The following is a 22,019-nucleotide window of genomic DNA, read 5'->3' on the forward strand; positions in this document are numbered from 1 at the left end:
TCTTGCAGTAGTCATTTCCAGTTCATTTGAATAACTTTCAAGTAACGGGGAAATGAATTTTAATAAAGAGCAATTTTTTAAATATTTATGAGGTTCCTCCGTCTGTCACTATTTAACATCCTCCCATAATAAATTAAAAGTAAAGTCCCTTAATGTGTCCTTTTCTTATTTGTCAGTTTTGACAGTCTTCACTCGTCCAACACTAAATATGGCCCCCCATATCCTCCAGTGGTCTGCCCCCTCTTCTGTACACCCCGTGACTCCATATTAACCATCCAAAGGCACCTTGTCTCTAAATTTGTAATCATAATAATGAACAAATATTTTTTTAAGAGAAGAAAAGTAGTCTTAATGTCCTCCAAAAACACCTTTACTTTCCAACATTTACTGCCATGTTCGTTGTTATTTGTACACCCTGCAGCCACCATCACAAGTTGGTGAACACCCCCGTCCCCATCCGCACCCTTCCCACGCCGTTGGGTTTATGTCAAGGTCCCTTCCACGTTTATCAGGTTGACGCATATCCTATCCCACCACTGATAACCTTTAATTCAAGAATATGGGCAACCCAGTGTCAACCCCAGTAATCTAGCTCTCTTCTGGGGAAAAAATGAGAAATGAACGCTGAGAATGGATCCACCACTAATTTTTATTCATATTCACTCACTGGACAACACAAACAAAAAAATGACATTTTGAAACTTCAGATATAAGTGAAGGGTCCTACATGTATTTGCACCTCTGAAGTACGTCACCGAGTCAACAAATTTTGACACCATATGGCACATTAAAAATACATACTAGACAATAGAGGGCAAACTATTAGATGACATGAAGACTTCTGAATTTGTTTGGAGGACTCACGACATGAACTCTAGTATTTGTGTCTAGGAAATTTTGCCGAAAAGGAGGTCGTTTATTTCTTTTACACATAAACTAAGATTACAGGATCAATTTCCAACATTTTGGGGTCTTTTCTAAAAAATTTTAAACACGGACAAACAATACAACAGACCACTGGCTGTTCAATAGCACGTGCGTCCGCAAAACATTCAGTGAAAGGTGAGTGCATAGAAATACGACCGCATAGATTTAGGGGGCCTTACGATATTAGTAATTTAGAAAGCGAATCCATAAGTTGTGCAAATGTAACCCACATTTTCAAGTTGACGCTTGCCTCCGCTAGTCTCCTGGCCTTTACAAAAATGACACAAATGCACACCTGTGTACTTACTGTACATGTATTTTATTTTGTCATGCCTAGTAAAGGGAATTGGAGTCATAAGGCCAAACCCCCAAATACAAGTAGTATACATGTATGTATGTGTCTGGTAACTCAATTAACCTGGAAAATCATACAGAACCTAACCCCCCTTCTCTTTTTTTAGTCAAACATTCAAAGGAAAAATAATAAAAGCTATTAGTGCCAACACTTGCATAAATGTATTTCCTGCATGCATCACACTTACATGTACATGTATGCATGTACGTTGTATGTATACATTTTTAAATTTTTTTTCGAAGCTAATTTGAAAAAGGTTTTTTTTCTTGAGTAGTGTTTGAGCACACCACCATCTGTTTTTGCAATTGTGATCTGTACAAGAAGGAATCCACGAACCCAAAAGTTGCCGCCTCTTTTTCATGCGGTGTGCTCCAATTTATTTTTTCCTCTGCCGGTTGCTCAGGATTATTGCCAGTGTTGGTGAATGTTAGGCAATAATTGGCAACTGGTAACATTTACATTTATAGCATGCAGCTCTATGACCTTTATGGGTTTTGGAATCACGAAAATTGCAGGTGGAAAGAATAGCAAATGGTGGGAAAAATTGACCTGAATAGGAATGTCACAGTGGGAGTTGTGTAGCATTGATCACGTACCACATCTACATGTGCCTTGGTACCTGTACATTTCTCCGTGTAGCACAGGTCTGAGGCAATAGTCTGGGTTCTCCATTATGGGTAACATGCTCTCCTGTTAACAGAAAAGGGACGATAAAAATGCAGGCTGACATCAAAATGAAAATCAATGACAATTCAATAAAAGCTTTTTTTTTTCAACGCTCACCTTGTCAAGCAGGATTTCGCAACGGTTCGTTATGCAAGCACGCTGACGCTGCTGGTGGGCAGTATGAACGTTCATGTAGAGCATCTCAGTCATGATTTATTCCGTTATTGAGAGACACCAAACTGACATGGAATAAAATACTTACATGTAGTATGCTGACACGGTTCGTCTTGCTTGCATATGAAGTTATGCGTTAATAGCTAGCAAACCGTTGCCAGATCCCTTGCAGAAATTTGTACAAGTTAGCAAATTGCATTGTCTGTGCAGTCCCAATGACCTCCCCTTTTCTCTTAATGCATAATCATGCATTCTGTTACTGCAGTTTTGTACCTGTGGTGGTGTACATGTACATGTACCAGTCAGCATTATCATACATGTCGCGGTAACGGCACGCCCAGCTGTAACTGCACAGGTTTTCTTGAGACACTGCATGCATTTTAGCATTGTTGTGCTCTTACATGTAGGTTTGTTTAAGGTTTCATGTTATTGAATATTTGAATATTTCACTTTCAAAATCAGATGCTTTGAGGTGACAATCACGGTGTTATGAGCAAACTTAAAGGCAAACACACCCATCAAGAAGGGCAAACATTACCTTTCCTTCAGTGTTTACTTTTTACTTTTCGCAACACAAATGTTTATGTTGTTTCCACTTCTGTTTGGAATTGGTACAACTGAGTATTCAATTAAATGGAAAGTTGAGTATTTAAGTTGCCGGTTATTTGAAGTGGGTCAGCTCAGCCTTAAGTTTGCATACAGTGGTTATATAACAAGAAGGAAGAAAGGGTCGACAAATTTCGTGCGTTATGATTGGCCAACGTGTTGCAAACTCTTGGTGGCGCACTCTTGTGAATCGCTTGTATTAATGCATAGAAAAGTGATAAATTCTGATTTTAATCGCCAAAAAGCATATGGGCTTTATATTGGACTCTGGATTGAAAGTGCTTGTTCTCCCTTGTTCACATTTTGGGGAGGACGTCATCGGTGTCATCATGGGAAGGTTACTATTACTTCTCAACCTTGTCCCCACTGAGGTACATGTACAGTCTTTCCCTGGGTAGCATTCTGCCAGATTACACATATAATCTGTTACCCTACAATGTAAGTACATGTACAGTACATGTACACTCGCACCACCAATATCCAGCGTGCAATCAAATATTACACCTGTACATATGTGTATATTGTACAGTATATAAACCAGTCTATGGGTTACAGTGCACGAGTACGATTACATGTACATGTAATTGGTAATCTATGTAGAGGGACTACCAGGATTTTAGGTTACTAAAAGGACACTTCATGGTAAACAATGCACATATGTAGAGTCACTTGTTGGTCATGCATTTTTTTTATACTGATGTTTTACATTTGTTTACTATAACTACCGGTACATGTACCATATGTGGTTCGTACCGGTAAGAAACTTGATGCAATGACTCGTATTTCTTTGACCATGAACACTCTTTGTAACTCGATTGTTGAGTGTTCCTCCTCCTATGTTACCGATAACCCTACTCCCAAAATGTCAGACTGTTTCCCTGCAAGGGGATAAGCATGTGTGGATGTACATGTACATTCCACTCCTGTGATGAAGGTTGTGCCCGTGTTTATAATACCTCTTTTGTCTGCTGGTTCTTTGTCTATGGGTTCACACTACACGTAGGTACGCACTTAGTTACATAAATGTACAGGTACTTGGTCTGTAGTTGGGGGGACAAACGCAGGATACTTCACCTATTTTTTGGGGACCCAAAATGTTACGGGACAAAGAAATGTTCCCACAAATTGGTCCTAGTAATAATTTTCCTTAAGAAAAAAAGATTGCCCGTTGACCCTGTGAAGGCCTACACATCCATACATGTACATGTACTGTACATGTGTGTATTTGGACTCTAGAAACTTTCACACCAAGATCGAGAATGTACACTACATTGTGTGCTCAGTGAGATACAAATACACATTAGAAGGCCACTGCTTACAATGAACACACATGTACATGTACAGTATGTACGGTACTGTTGGAATCGACCCTTTTAAAATAATTTGTCAATTCACTCTAAATGTAATCTCCATTAACAGTGAATCCGTCACAAACAGTATTGCTGTTGACAAGAACCAGACAATGCAGCATGGAAGTAACATACTGTCGAGTTCTGGTTAATGTTCCGCTGTGTATGATGCCGCTTGCAGTACCGATTCGGTTCATTAATTATCACCATGCTCTGATTAGGCAGTAGGAAAAAAAGTCCTAGCAAAAGGTACCTTATTTTTTAGAGACAGTGTAAGCTGAGGGCTGTATTTAGCACAAGAAGTAAATGGCTTTGCAAAACCCAGATTTAATACTAATACTAGCCAAAGATAGTTTAATAACATTTAATGACATGTACATTTATTCTACAGGTTACTTTACCAGTAGTTATACATTAACTAATTATTATTATTTATTTAGCCAATACATCAACAAGATTGGACAATACAGTACAATTTAGTAAAAAACACAAGAAAAACAACTATACAAAAGAAGACAAATCACTACTCCCAGGTGGGCCAGGCATGCCAGGGGCAGCAAAAGCAAATATTTACTGTGGTCCATAGACCCGCAGCCCACGTCTGGTTGTAGTCTAACATAACATTACGATTATTAAGCAAAAGATTAGTAGTTACAATTAAAAAATTTAAAAACTTAAAAAAACATTTAAAAAATAGGAAAATATAAGTGAAAAGTACTTCATGAATATTATATGACTTACTGAGCATCACGAAAGGAAAAAAATTAAAGTACAAAAATAGCAATAAAATACATGTATACATATACATGTACATGTAAAAGTGAATAATTTCGTAGATAATCGCTCATAAAAACATCAGTGTGCAGATAAGCGATCTAAATAGGGCACATCATGGTACGTTAAATCTGGCAACAATCTCCTCATATTTCAAGGATCTTATAAAGGAGGATAAAGAATCAGTGATGACTACATTGTAAATAGCTCAAGGCTGAACAGGTCTTAGGAAATATAAATTGCATTCAGGTGTAAGGATTGAGTTCTAGCCGGTAAGTGCTTGAAGGTTGAGGCAGTATCGTATCTGTGGTTAACAATGATGTTCCGATGGACCAATTCACATTTGATTGTATTAAACAGGCGTTAACAACCTACAACAGCTTAGCCATTCTTGTTGGTCGAGAACCTGTCACACAGAAAGTCTTAAACAGTTGACAAAGTACCAGGCATCACGCACGTCAATCTCCATGTTAGGAGATTGTTCACCACTGGTTGCCAATATCATAATGGGGAAAGAGGTATTTGAAAAATAAAAAGGAATTTAAAAATTGTTGAACAAAATCATTCACAATGAATAGGAGATTTGAGACCGTCTTAGGAGAGTGGACGCTGATGGCGTCCCTTGCCGTCAGCTTGCACGTAGTCAGTATCCATTCTCCTGACCTGGTTTTGAATAAACCTGCTCTAAAGGTTCTCAGGTCCATGCAAATTTCAGTGTGGCAAAGGAAAATAAACTGTTCAATGAATTAAATTCTGTCAGGTACAGAGTGCCTTTCCATGAACAACCCTGGAGAATATCTACAGTACTGCACCCCCTGTGTATACCTGGGAAAGTATGGAATTTCTGCAGGGGCAATTTCATTTTAATGACGTGCTTCAAATTTCATTTCAGTGGTTTTTCTTTTTTCCCAATTGAGTTATCAAGGGTTGCAATTCTGAAATTCAAAACCCCGTCAAAGAGTGCTTTTTGATGATAATAGAAAGATTATCTGTTGTTTGTAAAAACTTATCTTCCACGTGTAGATTCATATGTGCCTGTTTATAAGAGGTGAAATTTGAGTTACAAAAAGCTTGTTTAAATATTTGCTGTTCTGATTGAGCTTGGAAATGCAATATGGGCATGCATTTACTTAAATCCAGTTCTGCTCAAAATAACTTGCTTTCTTCTTTCTTGTCTTTTTATCCAACAGCTTATATTTCTGCACGGGCTCGGGGACACAGGGTAAGTTGATCACTCTGTCCCAATGTTGAGTGGGATTTAAAGGAGTTGCTTTTTGAGCCTTTACAGCTAAGCATGCTTTGGCCATGTGTGTATTTTTTTGCAGATACATGTATGTAAGCTGGGAACGGGGAAAAGATAGATAACCTCTCCAGACTCACAAGGTGTTTGAATCACACTGATGCGGGTGATTTCTTCCAAAAGATGAAACCAAAGCCGATGGCAGCAATTTACAATGTAATTATGATTGATTATGGCCCTTCCCATTAACAGCGGAAGCGCCATGACCAGAAGCTTCCAGATGAAATTAAGCGTCATGTGCTGATTTGCACAGTGTATATTTGAAAAAAAAAGGGTCTCTTCTAAAAGAAGCGGTATCCAGGGTTGTGCCCACAAAGAGGAAGCTTTTATTTCAAAGTGACTACATCTAGCTTGACAACTTGACAGTGGTACCACTTTACATGTATCTTCACTGTGATGTACACGTACACGTACATGTATGTAGTCGAACAGGTACCAGTATGGCGGGCAAATTTTCAGCAATGAGCCCCATCAAACGACTATTCAAAAAGAGTAAGAAATGCCACGGAAATGCAGAATTTCACTGCAAACGCCGTAAATGTAAGGACGAGCCTGTTGTATGCACGTGAAGTTGTACGATCCTAATGAGAGATTCTGTGGTCGTCAGTTCACCGCGGTGATTAATGAATTTTCCAGTAGTCCTCACCTCAGTTCACCTCCTCTCTTTTGAGATTAAAAAGTGCATTAAGATTGACGGGTGGGATCTGGCGTGGAGAGTTGCATTTTGATTGCCTTCTGGTGCTAATGAATATCTGACAGCTAGCCGGTGATTTCATGAGGGGGTTGGGAGTACGGGGGGGGTCATCAATTCATTAAGCATCCACAAGACTCTCCTCAGGCTTTGCCTGCATTTTACGGCCCAGTTCATCAGGGGAAAACAAATTATATTCTATGTATTTGTGTAAAAATAAATAATATACAAGTAGGCAGAGTTTCAGTTGCCGCAGTAGTCTTACTGCTGGTTTCTATTGGTACTAATAGCCTATCCTAGAGTGTAAACAAATAAAGTCTTAACTGATGCATACACTGTATGTGTCGTTCTTGTGCAAGAACTCATATAAAAAAAATGCAAAGTGCATTTTCACAGTTAGGCTTTGTAAAAATAACAATAATAATATTGATTACCGAAAATGGGTCATTAGGGAGACATTCCCATAAGAATGTGCACGAAATTTTCCCAACCGTACAGTCCCATAATTCAATATTCCCTAATCTGATCTTAACCAAACTTTGCATGTTTTCATTTTAGACCCTCATCTATCATCTCTCGAAATTTGGACCGTAAAATTGGGCCTCCTCCTGGTAGTTAGAGCATTAGGGAGACATTGAAATGTCTCCGTAATGCCCAATGTCTCCTTAACGTTGAAAAATTTACCACAAAGTTTCTCCCAGATGACCTATTTGTGATAATAATACTGAGTATTTATAATGCACCAAATCCATCGTCAGGTACCAGTAATGCTCAAGGTGTTACTAGAGCATTTCAACATACATAGCTTGAACAGAGAGAGAGAAAAGAGATGGAGAAAGAGAAGACTGTTAAATGTGAACTTAAAATCCAGGCAGAAACCAATGTGCCTGATTACAGGCAAAATTAAATACACAATGTAAGTGTGTCTTCAGTTTAGACCTCAACAATTTTGTACTTGTTATGTCTCTGAGTTCTTTCAGTAAATTAGTCCAAAGGACAGCTGAGAGTTGATTTCAGCCTTCGGCAACTAACCATATTTGGTGAGCATTGGATTACTGTGAATAAAATGGCCACATTTTGAATTGCGCACTAAATGTAAGACGCAGTGAACCTATCATATTAGACCACAAAGGCACATACATGTATTCTCAATAATGTAGAGAACTTAAGCTTTATCTCCAATCAGTTTTCTTGCTGAGAGGGCACAGAGAGAGTTTTTAAATTCTTAAAGGAGAACAATACCACAAGTTTGAAATAACCTTTTAAATATTTTAGATAGAAAAGAAAACTTCAAAACCTTCATCAGCACCTACAGCTATACATTATATATATGAGTATACCAGTAAGTACGGTACATGCGAACATGAAGTAAGTAAACAAATGATATTCATTGCCTTCTGCATGTATATATTTGACATTTGCAATGTTTCTGTATGGTTATAAATTTCTGCAAGTGGTCTAGCACCCATTTATACTTGTGAATCAGCACACAGGTTATCATACATGTAGCTATGAAAGAGGGGAACACCTTGTGTTCGCCTTACAAATTTGTTACAAACGGGAGCGTCAAAAAGGGAGCGTGACGGAACTTTGTTTTTACCTGTCGACATTACCTGTCCGTTCGACATTAAATTTTTTTAAATTTCATACCAGATATCTCTCTCTGGAGTATTTTAGCTTTCAAAGTGATACAGATGCAGAACAGGTTGTGCAGTGCTCGAGACAAGGCAAAAATGTACCAATAAGAGCATCAGGAAAACAACTGCATACTGGTGTGTGACCATAACTCACTGGCAGGTTACTGTATTTTGTGCCATATAGATATCAGACCTTTTTTTTCTTGGTTTTTTGTGTCAAACAGGCATGGATGGGCCTCAGGTCTTGAAGAGGTTGTTAGATCAGCTGGTCTACATCATGTTAAAATCGTATGTCCCACTGCGTAAGTGCAAAATTTTATTATGTGGCCAAAATCAAAGGCTTCTGTTGTTGGTTGTTTTATTATGTATCCATGAGTACACATCAGTTTGCCCTGTTCTTAACATTCGGGGAGAGCTAGTCACTTATTTGGCAGTTTTTTTGTTTTTTTTCTTGATTTCTGGGGGATTTTTGACACATGGCCCAACTTCCAACTGGTTTGGGACACATTCCAGGTTTCATCTGAAATGTTGACTCCTATTTGATGGACTTTAACCAGTATGCATGTTTATGAAAATCACTGGCCTAATTGTCATGACATAAGCTGGGCAAGACACAGGACTTGTTTGTTTCACATGGATCTGAGTCTCGATCGGTGATCCTAACATTGGTTTGCTCCATCCATTAGGTTGGTTTGGGTGTCAGTGAACCAACCATGGATCACTGATCGAGATTCGGTGTTGAAATTTTGCTTTACACCAGCACTGCTGCTTTGTGCACCTCTCGTAATCAAGAAAGAATTTTTCGCAAGTGTAACTCCTTAATATTAACCTCAGAATAATTGTGGTGAGTTGCCTTGTTTTTATTTTAAAGTCATTACATTTTGTTGGTAAGGACATAATAGTTAGTAATGTCAATTGAAATGCAGGCCTACCATTCCAGTGACATTAAACATGGGGTTCCGAATGCCGGCATGGTTTGACATTACAAGCCTCAGCTTTGACGAAGATCAAGATCAAGACAGAATCACAGAATCAAGTAAACTTTGTAAGTATAAGTCTGTCGGAAATGTTAAGGCGATTTGTTTTAGGATTTGTGGGGTGGACATGTGCAAGTTTCATTTTGTATGTACATGAACTGTACCTTGTGTTATTGTAAGCCATTTTTTTTCCACAAAGATAATGGTGCAGAACTGTTCATCATAACGTTCAGCGATAACTTCACATTCCAACTGAGTATACATTAAGAAGAGATATTTTCCTAATTTGCTGTTATTTGAGTACATGTACTCGTGCAGACACATGACCGGTACCAACCGTGACTGGCACCGTAAATTTGCCCCCACAATAACTATCGTTCCACAGGGGTGTTCAAGCATCAATGGGGCCAGTGATCATGCACATTACACATATAGGTATATAATTATAGTGAAACACATGTTTAAAGAATAGATACACGCTGTGCCTGTGTACCCAAGGTCAATGACAGCAGCTTGATACATGTAGTCACGAACTATGTTATTTACAGGCCATAAGTCAAGGAGTATATGTACAGTGTTTGTACTTGTGACTCTTGTTGGAGGTTAATCTTTACCAAAGCAATCAGAAGATATTAACAGTGGAATAATATTTGTAATATTTTGAAGAAGATCCGGAAAATATGTGTTTCAGTAGTCACGAGTGTCAGTCTAACGTCTGTGCTGTGTCTTTTTAAAAAGTTTTTCATGTCCTGTTTTACATCACTGAAAAAGAAATGCTGTCATAATAATGATAACAATATAACACTATTTATAACGTGCACAATCTCTGTCAATTAAAGACACTCAGTGGGCTCACAACATCTGAACATTCCTGAGTCTGCCAGTATCTCAGCTCCCTTGCGAGATATACATGAACTAGCCTGATGCTGCCATTACAGGGATGAAGGACTGAACACAGGCCTGAAGTAACTGTCCTCGCAGTGACTCATTTACTCCTGGCTTGAGAGAGGCACATACATGTAACCACCAGCTAGGATTTGAACCTCAAAGATGAACCTCAAAGATGATCGGCAACTACAAGGCCTAACCGCTTGTCAACATGTCTCCATGTAGATGTATGGAGGTACTGTATGGCAGCCATCTTAACTGCTTTTGTTATGGAGGGATACTACATGTCCAAAAGGTCTGCTCGTGTATCCCTGTAGACCAAAAGCCCATACGTGTACCGGAAAAATGGTTACCATCCAGATCCTCTATACATTTGATGAATCTTTTGACAGAGTTACAAGAATCTTCGCGTGCTCCATCGTGTAAAAGAATTGCGGTGCTCGCAATGTTTAATATGAAATGGCTGCGCTGAGGTGATTCACTCGTCGTTGTTCACTGGCAAGCACCATTCTACATTCCTCTCGTGGCCATCCACCATGGTCACTCTCCGTGCATTCACCCGATACTGGAAGGGCATCAGCTTATTCAGTCCCTTGCGGAAGTCGCGCATTCGCAGCCCACCGTAGTGCGTCACTTCGTTCAGCTTGGGAACGTGGTCCATGTCCGGTGTGCCCACCCCCCCAGCCATGGTTGCTGCACGAAGGCAGGCCAGGAACCAGTGGATGTTGCTGTAGTACTCCCTGTGGTTGTTGATGTCCTGACACAGTCTCGCATCAAAGCCTGTGTCCTCCCGGCACATGCCTTGATACCTGTGAACTTCTGCGGGCGCTAGCCGTTGGACGTCTGCCTGAGGGGTGTGGCTTCCAATCCAATTCATCGTCTGAGTCACAATGCAGGAGTGCCTGTTGTCGTGATTCAGTAATGGCTTGAACACATTCAAGAGCGTGCACAGTCCAACGTAGTCTAAGAGATTTGAGGTGAAGATTCTGTCATAGAGTGGCAGGTTAAGGGTGAGATGGTGATTAGGAAAGTCCAGGCAGTGGGCAAGAAATACACCGACTGTGAGTCGCCCCTGACTGATGAAAGCAATGACTTGTTGTAGAAGGTTGGTTACGTAAGCATGGTACCTGGCCATCACAGACAATTGACTGCCCTCAGTGAACTCATCAACTCGCAGACAGTCCCAAACCATGAAAGGGGTTTGGTCAGTTCTAATGCAGTACTCAAAGTCGTATTCCTTGGGGGTTTTGATGAGGACATTGGGTAATTTCCTTCCTGTAAGTGTTGGATTGTCAAAGTCAAGGCTCCTGTTTTTATGTCGAATTTGCTTTGGGAGGAAAAGCCCGTGATCGAACCAGTCTTTCATGAACTTGGCATCTTTTTGCGAGAGCCTGTTGAGGTACTGAGGCAGCCCAATGATGGCCTGAATATCCCTGTCAAAGGTGCATTTCCTCTGTTGCTGGAGTCTGATTGAGTGGCCTGCTTTACGGTCACAGTTCAGCCTCAGCCAGCCCTCCCAGACCTCCCGCAAATATCGCAAGTCAGCCACACTCACGGTCACCATCCCTTGAGTCAGAGCAAGCAGGTCCTCAGGGCTGGCCTGGACCAGTTCCTGTAGGGTGACCTTGATGAGATCGTAGTCGCTCCGCGAAATGAGAACCGAGTACCAGATGGTGGCCAGAGAGGAGGCAATGCCCTCTGTGGTGGAGTGCCTCACCATCATGACCAGGAACATGACGTTCCTGGCCATCACAAAGGGGTCCAGGTCATCCAGGGTGACCTGGAGCTGCCCTTGGTATCGCTCCGGCAAGGATGCGACGGTAAGCACGGTACTTCTTAAGTCCCCGCACCCGACTGACAGCACGTTGTAAGTTCTCTTCAGCTCCTCCTCTCCAAAGTCGGCCGATTCCGACCACTCATTTCCCTCGAGACGCAGAAAATCACTCGCAATGGTGTTGCCAACATAGACTGGGGGCTCTGCATGTACAGAAACGCTTTCCCCCTGCACGCGGTAAAGCATTGCTAATTTGCGTGAGGTTCCCTTGATGTAGCTTGTGGTCATCTTGCACTGTTCCTTGTGGGCATTCCAATGCCGCAGCTGACACGGTGCATTGCAGTACCATGCATTATTACAACCAGCGCACTAGTGGAGAAGTATCAAGAGATGTACAGGTATACAACAAAAAATCACACATTTTTTTCTTTTCTGTTTAAGCCAGTTCAATTTTCAAACTGCAAACTTATGCATTTATGCACTCAAGAAGTAGTAAGGTTACACTTTAAAGATCTTGAAGATTATTACAATTTTTTTGTACTTTTAAAGCGACAAAGGAAATGCTGGTTGCTGTGCTTTTGGGATAGGTTTTTCAACCCTTTATTGTTTTCATAAGGTAATTTCTAGTATCGTGCGTCCCTTTCAGAAGAGAAAAATGCCATAGATAACCAAACCACAAACAGAAAAATTTTCTGTCACAGCAGTCAGCAATAGCGTAACTGCACATGTACACATCTTGGTAATCTCGTTAGAAGGGTATACAGGTACCTCTTTCAGTTTGTCCTGTTTTCCACACTGCTTGCACCGTTTTGTCCCAAAGACCTGGCACTCCACGCTACCATGCCTCACTCTGTCTTTCTGCAGACAACCCCTGCTGCAGTATTCGGCCAGCGGACACCCGCTGCACTTCACTGAATGCTGTGGCAGTGGTTTCTCACAGCGCCAGCAGTGTCCCTTCGTAATGTCCATTTTCTGTAAGAAACACCGGCCCTGTCAGATTTCAGTTGAAGAAGCGTTTGTGTACTTACATCTATATTGAGACTAGAGATCTTAGTCAATTTCACGGCGCTGCTAAGCACACATTTTTACGCTAACAGAGGCTTGGTGTATTTCATGGCGACCACAAGCAGTAAGCAGGGCAAAAGGCATGCTAACCTTGGAGGAATACGTGTACAGTGTACATGTATTTTTTTAACGTAGTGACAAAACAATGGAAGTCTCTATGCGTGCATATTCAACCAGTTCAAGCATCGCCATGAAATAGCACTTAAAGGGTCCATGAAGACCTCTGTGGACAAAATGTTAATTAATATTTGAAAATATTCATTAGTGTGCTAATTAAATGATGAGGGATGTGAAAAATGAAATAAACTCCCTTTGTTGAGGTTCATTTTACTGACCCCTGAAATGAATGTTTTAATCCTGATAAATGACGGCGTTATGTGTGACGTACATTTACATTTGAAAACCCACAATAGAAGCAGAATTATAATCAGGCACAAGAGTATTGAGTGAAATAGCCCAGGCCGATTTGGAAGCATTTCTGATCCTTTACCGTTCGTGTTTCATGAAAGCTCTTCTTCGTCTTTGTTCACAGGTTTTCTTTGATTTCCCAAAGATCGTGGGCGCAGCACCTGGCTTCAGCAATCATTTAAATTTAGGGTAATCCCAAACAAGTCGTACATGTTTGGAAGAAGACTGTGTCTCAAATTGCGTACTGCACAGTTTGGAGCTCACTGTCGGTCCTGACCATTTGGCCCTGGTCAGACCGACTTCTGGTCTCCAAATTTGCCTAAATTTCATTTTGGTTGGAAAGTTACCGGTGTACAGGCTTGGCCCATCTTATAGGTGCAGTGCGGCAGTCTGCAGCAACATACATGTATCTGGTCAGCACAATCTCTATAACACCCAGAAATTGGACTGACTTTTCTGTACTCGATCCAAGACAATCATAAACGTGCTAGCGGCGCACGACAATGCCTTCTCAAATGTAGGTCATGGATATGGGACTTTTCTCTATTTATGAGATACCTCTTGGGGGCGGGGCCATTTTGCCAAAAACTTTAAACAATTGTTTCTCGGATTAATTAATCAAACCAGCAATTTTTACATTCTGGATATCATTTAAAAATGAACAATTTTCAACTACAAAACTGATAACCACTTTTCATGGGCCATTCAAGGTTTGCAAATTTTTCTGCTGCAGTGAGCACAACTTTTCTGCTAATTGTTCAGCAGCTCTGTGAAATTGGGTCCTTATTTGTTAAGGTCTGTCCGTGCTTAGCACTAAATTGAAATGGAACACAAAATGGTGGCATTAGTTCAGATGCATACATGTACATGTATTCACACTACTGCCTATTCACAAAAGTGGAGTACATTTCAACCTGTGAATTTCGCGCAGAGGTTACGCTGATGTCAAATTTGTGTTGCTTTTGTGTCCATCTACATGTAACATGTACAACATGTATGTATTCTCATGGTCGGACATCGGGGAACTTCTGTACATTATTGAATAGCACGAAGGGTAAAATTTCCCCTTTGCCACGCGTTAAATGTCCACAGTGACGTCATGCCGAGCGCGAGAATGAACCAACCTTAAGCTATACGTACATGTACGTCTCTTAGAAACATGTGTACATGTACATGTATGTATACCAGGAACATGTATACCGGTACATCATTGCAGGTGCATGTGCCTCTGTTAATCATTGTGTTACATTGTCTGTTATTACTATAAATGTTGGAAAGTTTTTGCACTTTTGCTTGACGCTACTTTTGATTCTCAATATAAAGAAGTTGGAATGAAATGGTCATACCGGTATGTCATGTGCATGTATGTCTGTAGACTACATGCACTTGTGCAATAGGGCATTCATTATGGTTCAGTCCACCTGTGATATCATGTACAAGAAGAACATATATTTGTACATGTACAGTATGTGCAAATGTGGCCTCTCCTTGACCTTAACTAATCTGTATTCCTTAACCCTAACAGTCCTCAGTCCTCCAACAGGTGCAGGATTGAGGACTGTTAGGGTTAATGTCTTACCTTGTTAGATTAATGCTGAACAGAAGTCACTGATCCAAGTCACTCAGGTATTAATATTCAGAAGACCAAAAACGTGGAGTCTTGTCAATACTGTGTAAAAATTGCTAGACTTTCTAAGGGTTTCCCCCAAGCGTAACTTGTCTGTAGGGACTTGCACCTGATTTGGAGATGAATGAGGAGTGTGCCAACAGCTGCTGCGTGTACCTTACTAAAGCTGAGAAATGTGAAATGTGGTAGACTAGCATTCTCAGTGGTGTGCAAGAAACTACAAATCTACTATTCAGTCACTTTTTATACCAGTCATTTCCTGGTTTCATGGGTGTTGCTGGACTAGGAACAAGTTTACTGTATGGAGTTTCACATTTATGGGAAAACCCCTGTTAATGTTATGCCTTTAGTGAGAAATAGTCCCTATTGTTCCTGCCACTGAGTCAGGAGGTCAGGTGATTTCTTTATTAATGTTGTCTTGTCTGATATAACGCACAGCCTTCTTCACAGGCTCAGCTTTCTCTAGGATGTGACTCCCATGGCATTAATTGAAAGTTTGTTGCTGGTCTGTGTGATTGCTTTTTTTGCCAGAAACATGTTTGTTATTTTTTTCTTCTTTTTCAATTTCATCTAGGATCTGATCGACTTTGTGCATTTTATTTTAAGTCTGTCATATGGGTTTTTCTCATTTAATATCCACAGCAATTGTGGTATTAACTCGTCCTTAAATCTGTCATCTTGGAAATCAATAGGTGATGTCCTTGTGTCCACCCACAGACACATGTATCCATGTATGTCCCTGTTCATCAGACATCAAACTCAGTGATGTTATAAAGCAGGTTATCCTCCTTTTAAAGCATGTGGGGAATGACTATGGAGAATGACCTTGGGACCCATTTTGTTTGATCACAGTTTTTTCCAATGTGTAGTATAGATTTGTCATAGGAAACCTTGGCAGAGCCTTTGTATTTGTTTATACAGTAAGGGTCAAAGGTTACTTATTACAACCATTGTTACGCTTTGTGGAGCTCAGTGCTTTCCAGGTTTTCTCTTTCAATTTAGAATGACGATATTAAAGTCTTAACCCTAAACTTAAGAGCCAGTTTTTTAACCACTTCACAGCTGTCCCATGCCTGATCATAGCTAAAATTACTGGCAGTATACACTGTAAGATTCAACTGACTCCAACTTAAGATCTTGTTGTTGTGACCATTTAAAGAGCAAGGCCAAAATCATGTTGGCCACATGCATCAAGCACATCAATTGGAAAAAAAAAGACATTTTCGGTCAAAAATGGGCGCTGCATGATATGGGAACAGTATGTCCAATTGTCAGAAAATGGGTGTCAAAATGATCACGAGATATTACTGGAAAAAAATTTGCAGGCTCAGCAAGTAAAAAAGGTTCTCTGTGACAGTATCGGAAAATATGTTGAGGGATTCTGTTCCCCCCCCTGGCACTTTTGGGATTAAGAAGTACATGTTCATCCCATGTGTTTTATTGGTTTATAGCTTTAAATAACGTTTTTAGATTATAATTGAATTTGGTCATGTCAAGTTTTGACAACTTTCTCTGATATCACTAATTTGAAGTACATGTGTTTCTTGGTCACGTTTCCCAACCCAGTAAACAATTTAATCGATGAAGAAGAAAAGAGTGGCATCCCGAGCAATCGTATAGTCATCGGAGGATTCTCACAAGGGGGAGCCATCGCCTTATACACCGCCCTCACCACCGAGCGCCAACTAGGCGGTGTTCTTGCACTCAGCACGTGGCTACCTCTACACACAAAATTCCCTGGGGTAAGGAAGTAAAGGCTGTGTCCGGCTGTCATGAGTCGAAATAACATTGGCACCTATGGAGGCCCCCAGCCATGGCAACTACCAGCCTCAGCTGCTTATTACTCAGTCAAAAAGCTCTTTGACAAAAATGGCTTCCATGCATCAACAGCTCTGTAGGGTTTACCATGAGGAAGACATGATGGGTGCGCACATGTACTTTGGCTGGTGCATGTGTGGCACAGAGACCATTTTTCATCTTAATGTGCACAAAATTGTAGCATTGTTACATAGAAATGTACATATGTACATTTATAGTATGTGCGCTCAACAGCTATGATCTTTGGTTCAGCGCATCTATAAGTTTGCCATTGGAAAAAAAAAATTTTTTTGAGTTCTGTAGTTGTTTAAAGAACCTTGGATTCTTACTTTATACACGAAGGTACAAAGCAATTGTGATCCAAGGACTTGTTGGCCAAGTTCTTTCTATTGCATGTATATCATACTTCAGGAAATTTATTAGTAAAATGTGCATTTTATGTATTTTTATCTCTTGATAAACTGAGAACTCATTACTTGGTTTTCACTCAACAATTTGCATCAACATACTGTTTCGCTAGAAACGTGACAATTTGAATACAGGAAAATTTAGCAGTAGGTCATTTGATAATTTCAGGAAGTGCATCCCTGGCACCATGCAGCGGATGCACTGGCTATCATGTGCTCTGGATTGCTCCGTTTTATGCATATTGTTAGACTTGTTCCCAAGGTCAAAGGAAACAGACTTCTAGAATGTCCACACACATTGAGTCAAGAAAGAACACCCAGTCAGTCTGTACTTTCGTAACACAGCAACCAAATTATCTGACACCGCTGGGACACCTCAGTGCCCCTGACTGTCAGTGTCAGGTGTGGTTTTCTGTCAGGATGATACTGTTCATTTTGATGGCAGTGTTATTCACTAGCATGACGGTGCATACATGTACATACATGTAGTTTGTCTATGTGGAACACATTTCTATACTTTTATTTTGAGGACGAAGGAGTGCCCTACCCTTTGTAGTTAAATACTGTATGTCAGGTTAGGCCATCGGGCAGAATGATGGCCCTTTGTTATTGAAGGAGAATACCGTCTTTTCTTGGATGTGCTTAATTACATTGTACCACAGCGTAATCTGAGCCTGGTAGGATGTGTCATTACTGCCCTGGCACAATGCCGAGCCACACTGGCCTGATCTTGTTCTAAAACTTGAGACTCTCATTTTCCTTGACAAGTCACAGTCCTGGAAGCATGTCATGCACAGGAACAACCTGCACACGAGTATGGCGCCACCGCAGTAACGGCTCTTTAATCTGGTCTCCAAAACAGTCTATATGCCCACAGAAAGGCCGTGCATGAAAAATTGACACTCAAAAGAAGGTGTTGCTTTTTTGTTTGTTTTTCTCGACAGGCATTTGTAGGCTCGAGACGGGACTACCCTGTCTTACAGTGCCATGGGGATTCAGATCCAGTCGTAAATATGCAGTATGGCGTCATGACAAGCACGTTGTTGAAGGAGCAGTTCTGCAGTAACCACACCTTCCGGCAATACCCTGGCTTGGGGCACAGCAGTTGTCCTCCTGTAAGTTTGGATAAATTATGGATTTAGATATGTTTGAATTCTCTTACAAGGCTTTTGAAATGCATGGTGTTACTATCTGAAGGTATGCTATTTGGCATGTTTTGTGTGTAAATTTCTCTTATTTAGGTCATGTTTAGAAGTTTGTTGCACTTGATTTGTTGGTGGATATGTGTGTGCTGCCATCATTAAAAACTGGACCCAAATTTTAGTGTGATGTGAACGAGAAACCTGAAGCAAGTTGAGCATCAAAGATTTTATCACCTTACTCTGTTGCATCTGCGTGACTGAACCTGAGCTGTACATATGTCTTTTTCCGTCTTTAAACATGTCGTAGGAAATGAAGGATTCTGCAGATTTCCTTGTGAAAGTGCTGCCCAGCGCCTCATCCAAGAATTGACATCGACTCTGAGCTTTCTCAATTCAAAGGATCAGATGGGCCTGGAACTACCATCTTGGCAATACTAGGTTTTGTCCTTTTTTTTTCCCCGGTAAAAAAACAATTGATTGATATACATTTCTTGTAATTTTCAGCATCGTATTTTAATCCGTTTTTTTTAACTGCATCTAGAAAACACTTTTAATTTTTATCATCATCCATTCAATGAAGGAAGGCTGTCATGAACAGATTCCATGTCAAACTTGAACAATTAAAATAATCATCGTTATGCTTATTCACAGTCATGGCTGCCTGCTCAGTAATAGTGTGTTAAAGCATCTCACGAGCATGCCGTTTAAGCAATGATACAATGGTTTTTCAAAATAGGATGGTAGACATGACATATACTTTTAAAAAACCTGCCTTAGACCCTCGGTTGTCACTTGAGTCAAAAGCCTCAGCAGCGACTCTTCATTTCTAAAACACCAGCATCTTATGAGTATTTTTTTGTCGCTGCATTAATTTTTCATTAATGGACAAGCCCAGCACATCATGATTTGAAAATAAGTGATTTCCTCTAGTGCTTATCATAAGCATCAGGCTAAAACCTGTGTTGAATTGGTATGCAATCTAGAGTCATGTACATACAACCAGAGTTAAACTCAGAACCTTTGCCATGTTGGCACCATAGTGGCATGTACGTGTAACTGCTGATGTATCACTGCACACTTTCCATTAACATAATCCACCGCCACGGAAGAAACTGGAAGTACAGTGAATGATCTGTGTAACTGAGGAGGCAAATTACCTCTTGCCCTCAAGCATCAGTTCTGTCAAAATGTTCCCGCAGGCTGAAACCTATTCCTACATGTAATTCCAGAAAGGAGCCTGCTTTAAGTAATGCGTGAAGTTGGGTTTGGCGTTTTCAGTGTCTGTCTCTACACCATCTTTGATGGGAATGCTCTAATTTTTTAACACACTTTTGAAAATTCAGGAAACAATGTTCCATTTTTAATTTCAGGACTGGATTACACAAAGCTGCAGTCTAATGAAAATTAATATCGGAGACAAATTGTAAAAAAGTCTTTGAATTTTCTTGTTCATACTGGTAGCTGCTGTTTATGATCATTTGTTTAATGTTCTTCCTGTTCTGTGTGGTTGAAAATCGTGTGACAAAATCAGATTGTCAGGCATGCAACTTGTCCTCAGATCAGCTGATTTCCTCATTTTTCACTTGAACGCTCATGTAATTGAAAAATGAAAACACTGCAAAGGTCTTGTAAAGATTAGAATTTCTTTGTTCTTGTCAAAGTCCAAGTTGCATGCCTGGATTGTTTTGTGGATAATTTATGAAGTACAGCATAATTAGTATTGCCAAATGTCTGTTAAATCATTGGGCAGTACCCATGTGTGGTGCATTTTTACAATGTATATTGGTCAGTTTGTTTGTGATGCCATTTTTGCTTCCTTCAGTTCTGATTGAAACTTTTCTAAGATGTCATTATTGTTTACATTGGGCACCCACTGCCCATTTGACTCGGAAAGGCCTGCCAACCACAGTATGCTCAGTTGTCGTGTGGTAAGACGTCTGCAACTGCAGGGGGTCCTGGGTTTGAAACCAACCGAGTTGGCTTGTGGATTTTTCCCACAAGCCCTCGGACAACACTTACGATACAGAGTTTATAAATACATGTATACCGGTACATCAGTGAAGGGAAGAACTCCCAATATAGATACAAAATTTCTACATTTTACCATCATGCTCACTCAACCCCCCCCCCTTTTGAAAAAGCTGCACATTTATCAAAGAGAAAAGGTGTTTGCCGTTGGCCCTGTTACCTTGGGAGTGAGCAAAACATTACAGGTAGCAATGTTTTCTTCATTCTGTGGTCGACCTTGGCCAATCTTTGCCTCAACATCAGCAAGGCTATAAGAGTTGGGAATTGGAGCAGTAAATTGACTTTTTGTAACTATGTACATAATTATTATTATTAATTGTGATAAGTTGGATGCTTTTGTCGTGGTCATTTTTGGAAAAAAAAGTAAGTTTCTGTTTTCTTTGCCCTACGTAAGAAAGTAGGTATGCCTCTTGTTGCTTATAGAAAAATTGAGTTTGAGCATAATAAATGAAATCAGGTCATTTCTGTAAATATTTAAAGACAGTTCCATGCAGAAGATTCGACTGGATTTCCTGGCAGTAGAATGGCCCCACATAGGGACATTCATGCATTCTCCATCCTAAAGGGATTGTTTCCCAAATATATGAGACCTCTCGCCCCCATTTCCATGTACACTCCTATGTTCACGTACCCAGTGTGGACTTTCCTTTCTTCTCGTGTAATCAGGGAACTTTGTGAAATGACTCAATTTTCTTGGACTTTGAACACTAATTTGAGCAGGATTTTTGTTGATGGTTTCTCCAACTGTTTCTCTTCCTTTTGCTACCAACAACCCTGACCCCATTTTACCTCTAAACATGTTTTTCATAGAGGAGAAACCTCTTGTAGAACTGGCTTAATAGTCCACACAAGGTTCACTCCACCTGCATAATGTGAACCTGTTTTATCCCAACATGAACATGAAGATGACAAGGTTGGCATACTTACACTAGAGAGATTACTTTTTTAGAAAATCATCCTAGAAACTAGGGGTATTTTATTCATCCTCAACACAGATATTGCTAAAAAAAACAGTTAGTGTTAGCCCAGATGAAAGCAAAGCACGCACCCTTCTTTTAGAATTGGAATTTTTAATTGTACATTGGCTACTTGACTGTATGTGCACTGGTTCATTCCCTCTGAAAGCTAATAGGAAAAGATGCTTTCCCCTCCCCCCCGGAGACTATTTAGCCGGGGGAGGACACAAGGGGGAAACTGCCCCCCTGTGGAAACTCTTCTTCCCGCCCCCAAGCCTACTACGCCACTGGTGCACATCTAGAGTGCTTGTCCCTGTATGTTCACCATGGTTGATTGTGATTGTATGAATTATTAATATGTTTCTCAAAAAAGAAAGCATTTGTACTATAATTATGTGATCAGTGAGTTTAAATTAAACCTGTGTAAAGCAATATGGAGAAATGAAATAA

General features: G+C 40.3%; 2 protein-coding genes across 5 annotated transcripts in view; one reads left to right on the forward strand and one right to left on the reverse strand.

Moving 5' to 3' along the window:
* The window catches only part of LOC110985507 (acyl-protein thioesterase 1-like), a 33,894-nt gene extending 11,875 nt beyond the window's left edge, over positions 1-22,019 (forward strand). For all 4 annotated transcript variants that reach the window (XM_022246571.2, XM_022246572.2, XM_087148514.1 and 1 more), the window contains exons 3-8: positions 6,042-6,073; positions 8,704-8,781; positions 9,406-9,524; positions 16,785-16,960; positions 18,388-18,558; positions 18,893-22,019. In XM_022246571.2, coding sequence (XP_022102263.1) covers positions 6,042-6,073; positions 8,704-8,781; positions 9,406-9,524; positions 16,785-16,960; positions 18,388-18,558; positions 18,893-18,955 — 639 coding nt within the window. In that variant the 3' untranslated portion in view covers positions 18,956-22,019. The remainder of the gene's footprint in view (positions 1-6,041; positions 6,074-8,703; positions 8,782-9,405; positions 9,525-16,784; positions 16,961-18,387; positions 18,559-18,892) is intronic.
* LOC110985506 (uncharacterized) lies at positions 9,988-15,307 on the reverse strand. The gene is made up of 3 exons (XM_022246565.2): positions 15,171-15,307; positions 12,887-13,090; positions 9,988-12,487 (listed from the first exon to the last, which is right to left on the reverse strand). Exons 2-3 carry the CDS (start codon positions 13,085-13,087, stop codon positions 10,823-10,825), a joined length of 1,866 nt encoding a protein of 621 aa, XP_022102257.2. The 5' UTR covers positions 13,088-13,090; positions 15,171-15,307; the 3' UTR covers positions 9,988-10,822.

The sequence above is a fragment of the Acanthaster planci genome, linkage group LG18 (genome assembly GCF_054643075.1).
Source record: "Acanthaster planci isolate LZ-2023a linkage group LG18, COTS_SCS, whole genome shotgun sequence".
Classification (NCBI taxonomy): Eukaryota; Metazoa; Echinodermata; class Asteroidea; order Valvatida; family Acanthasteridae; genus Acanthaster; species Acanthaster planci.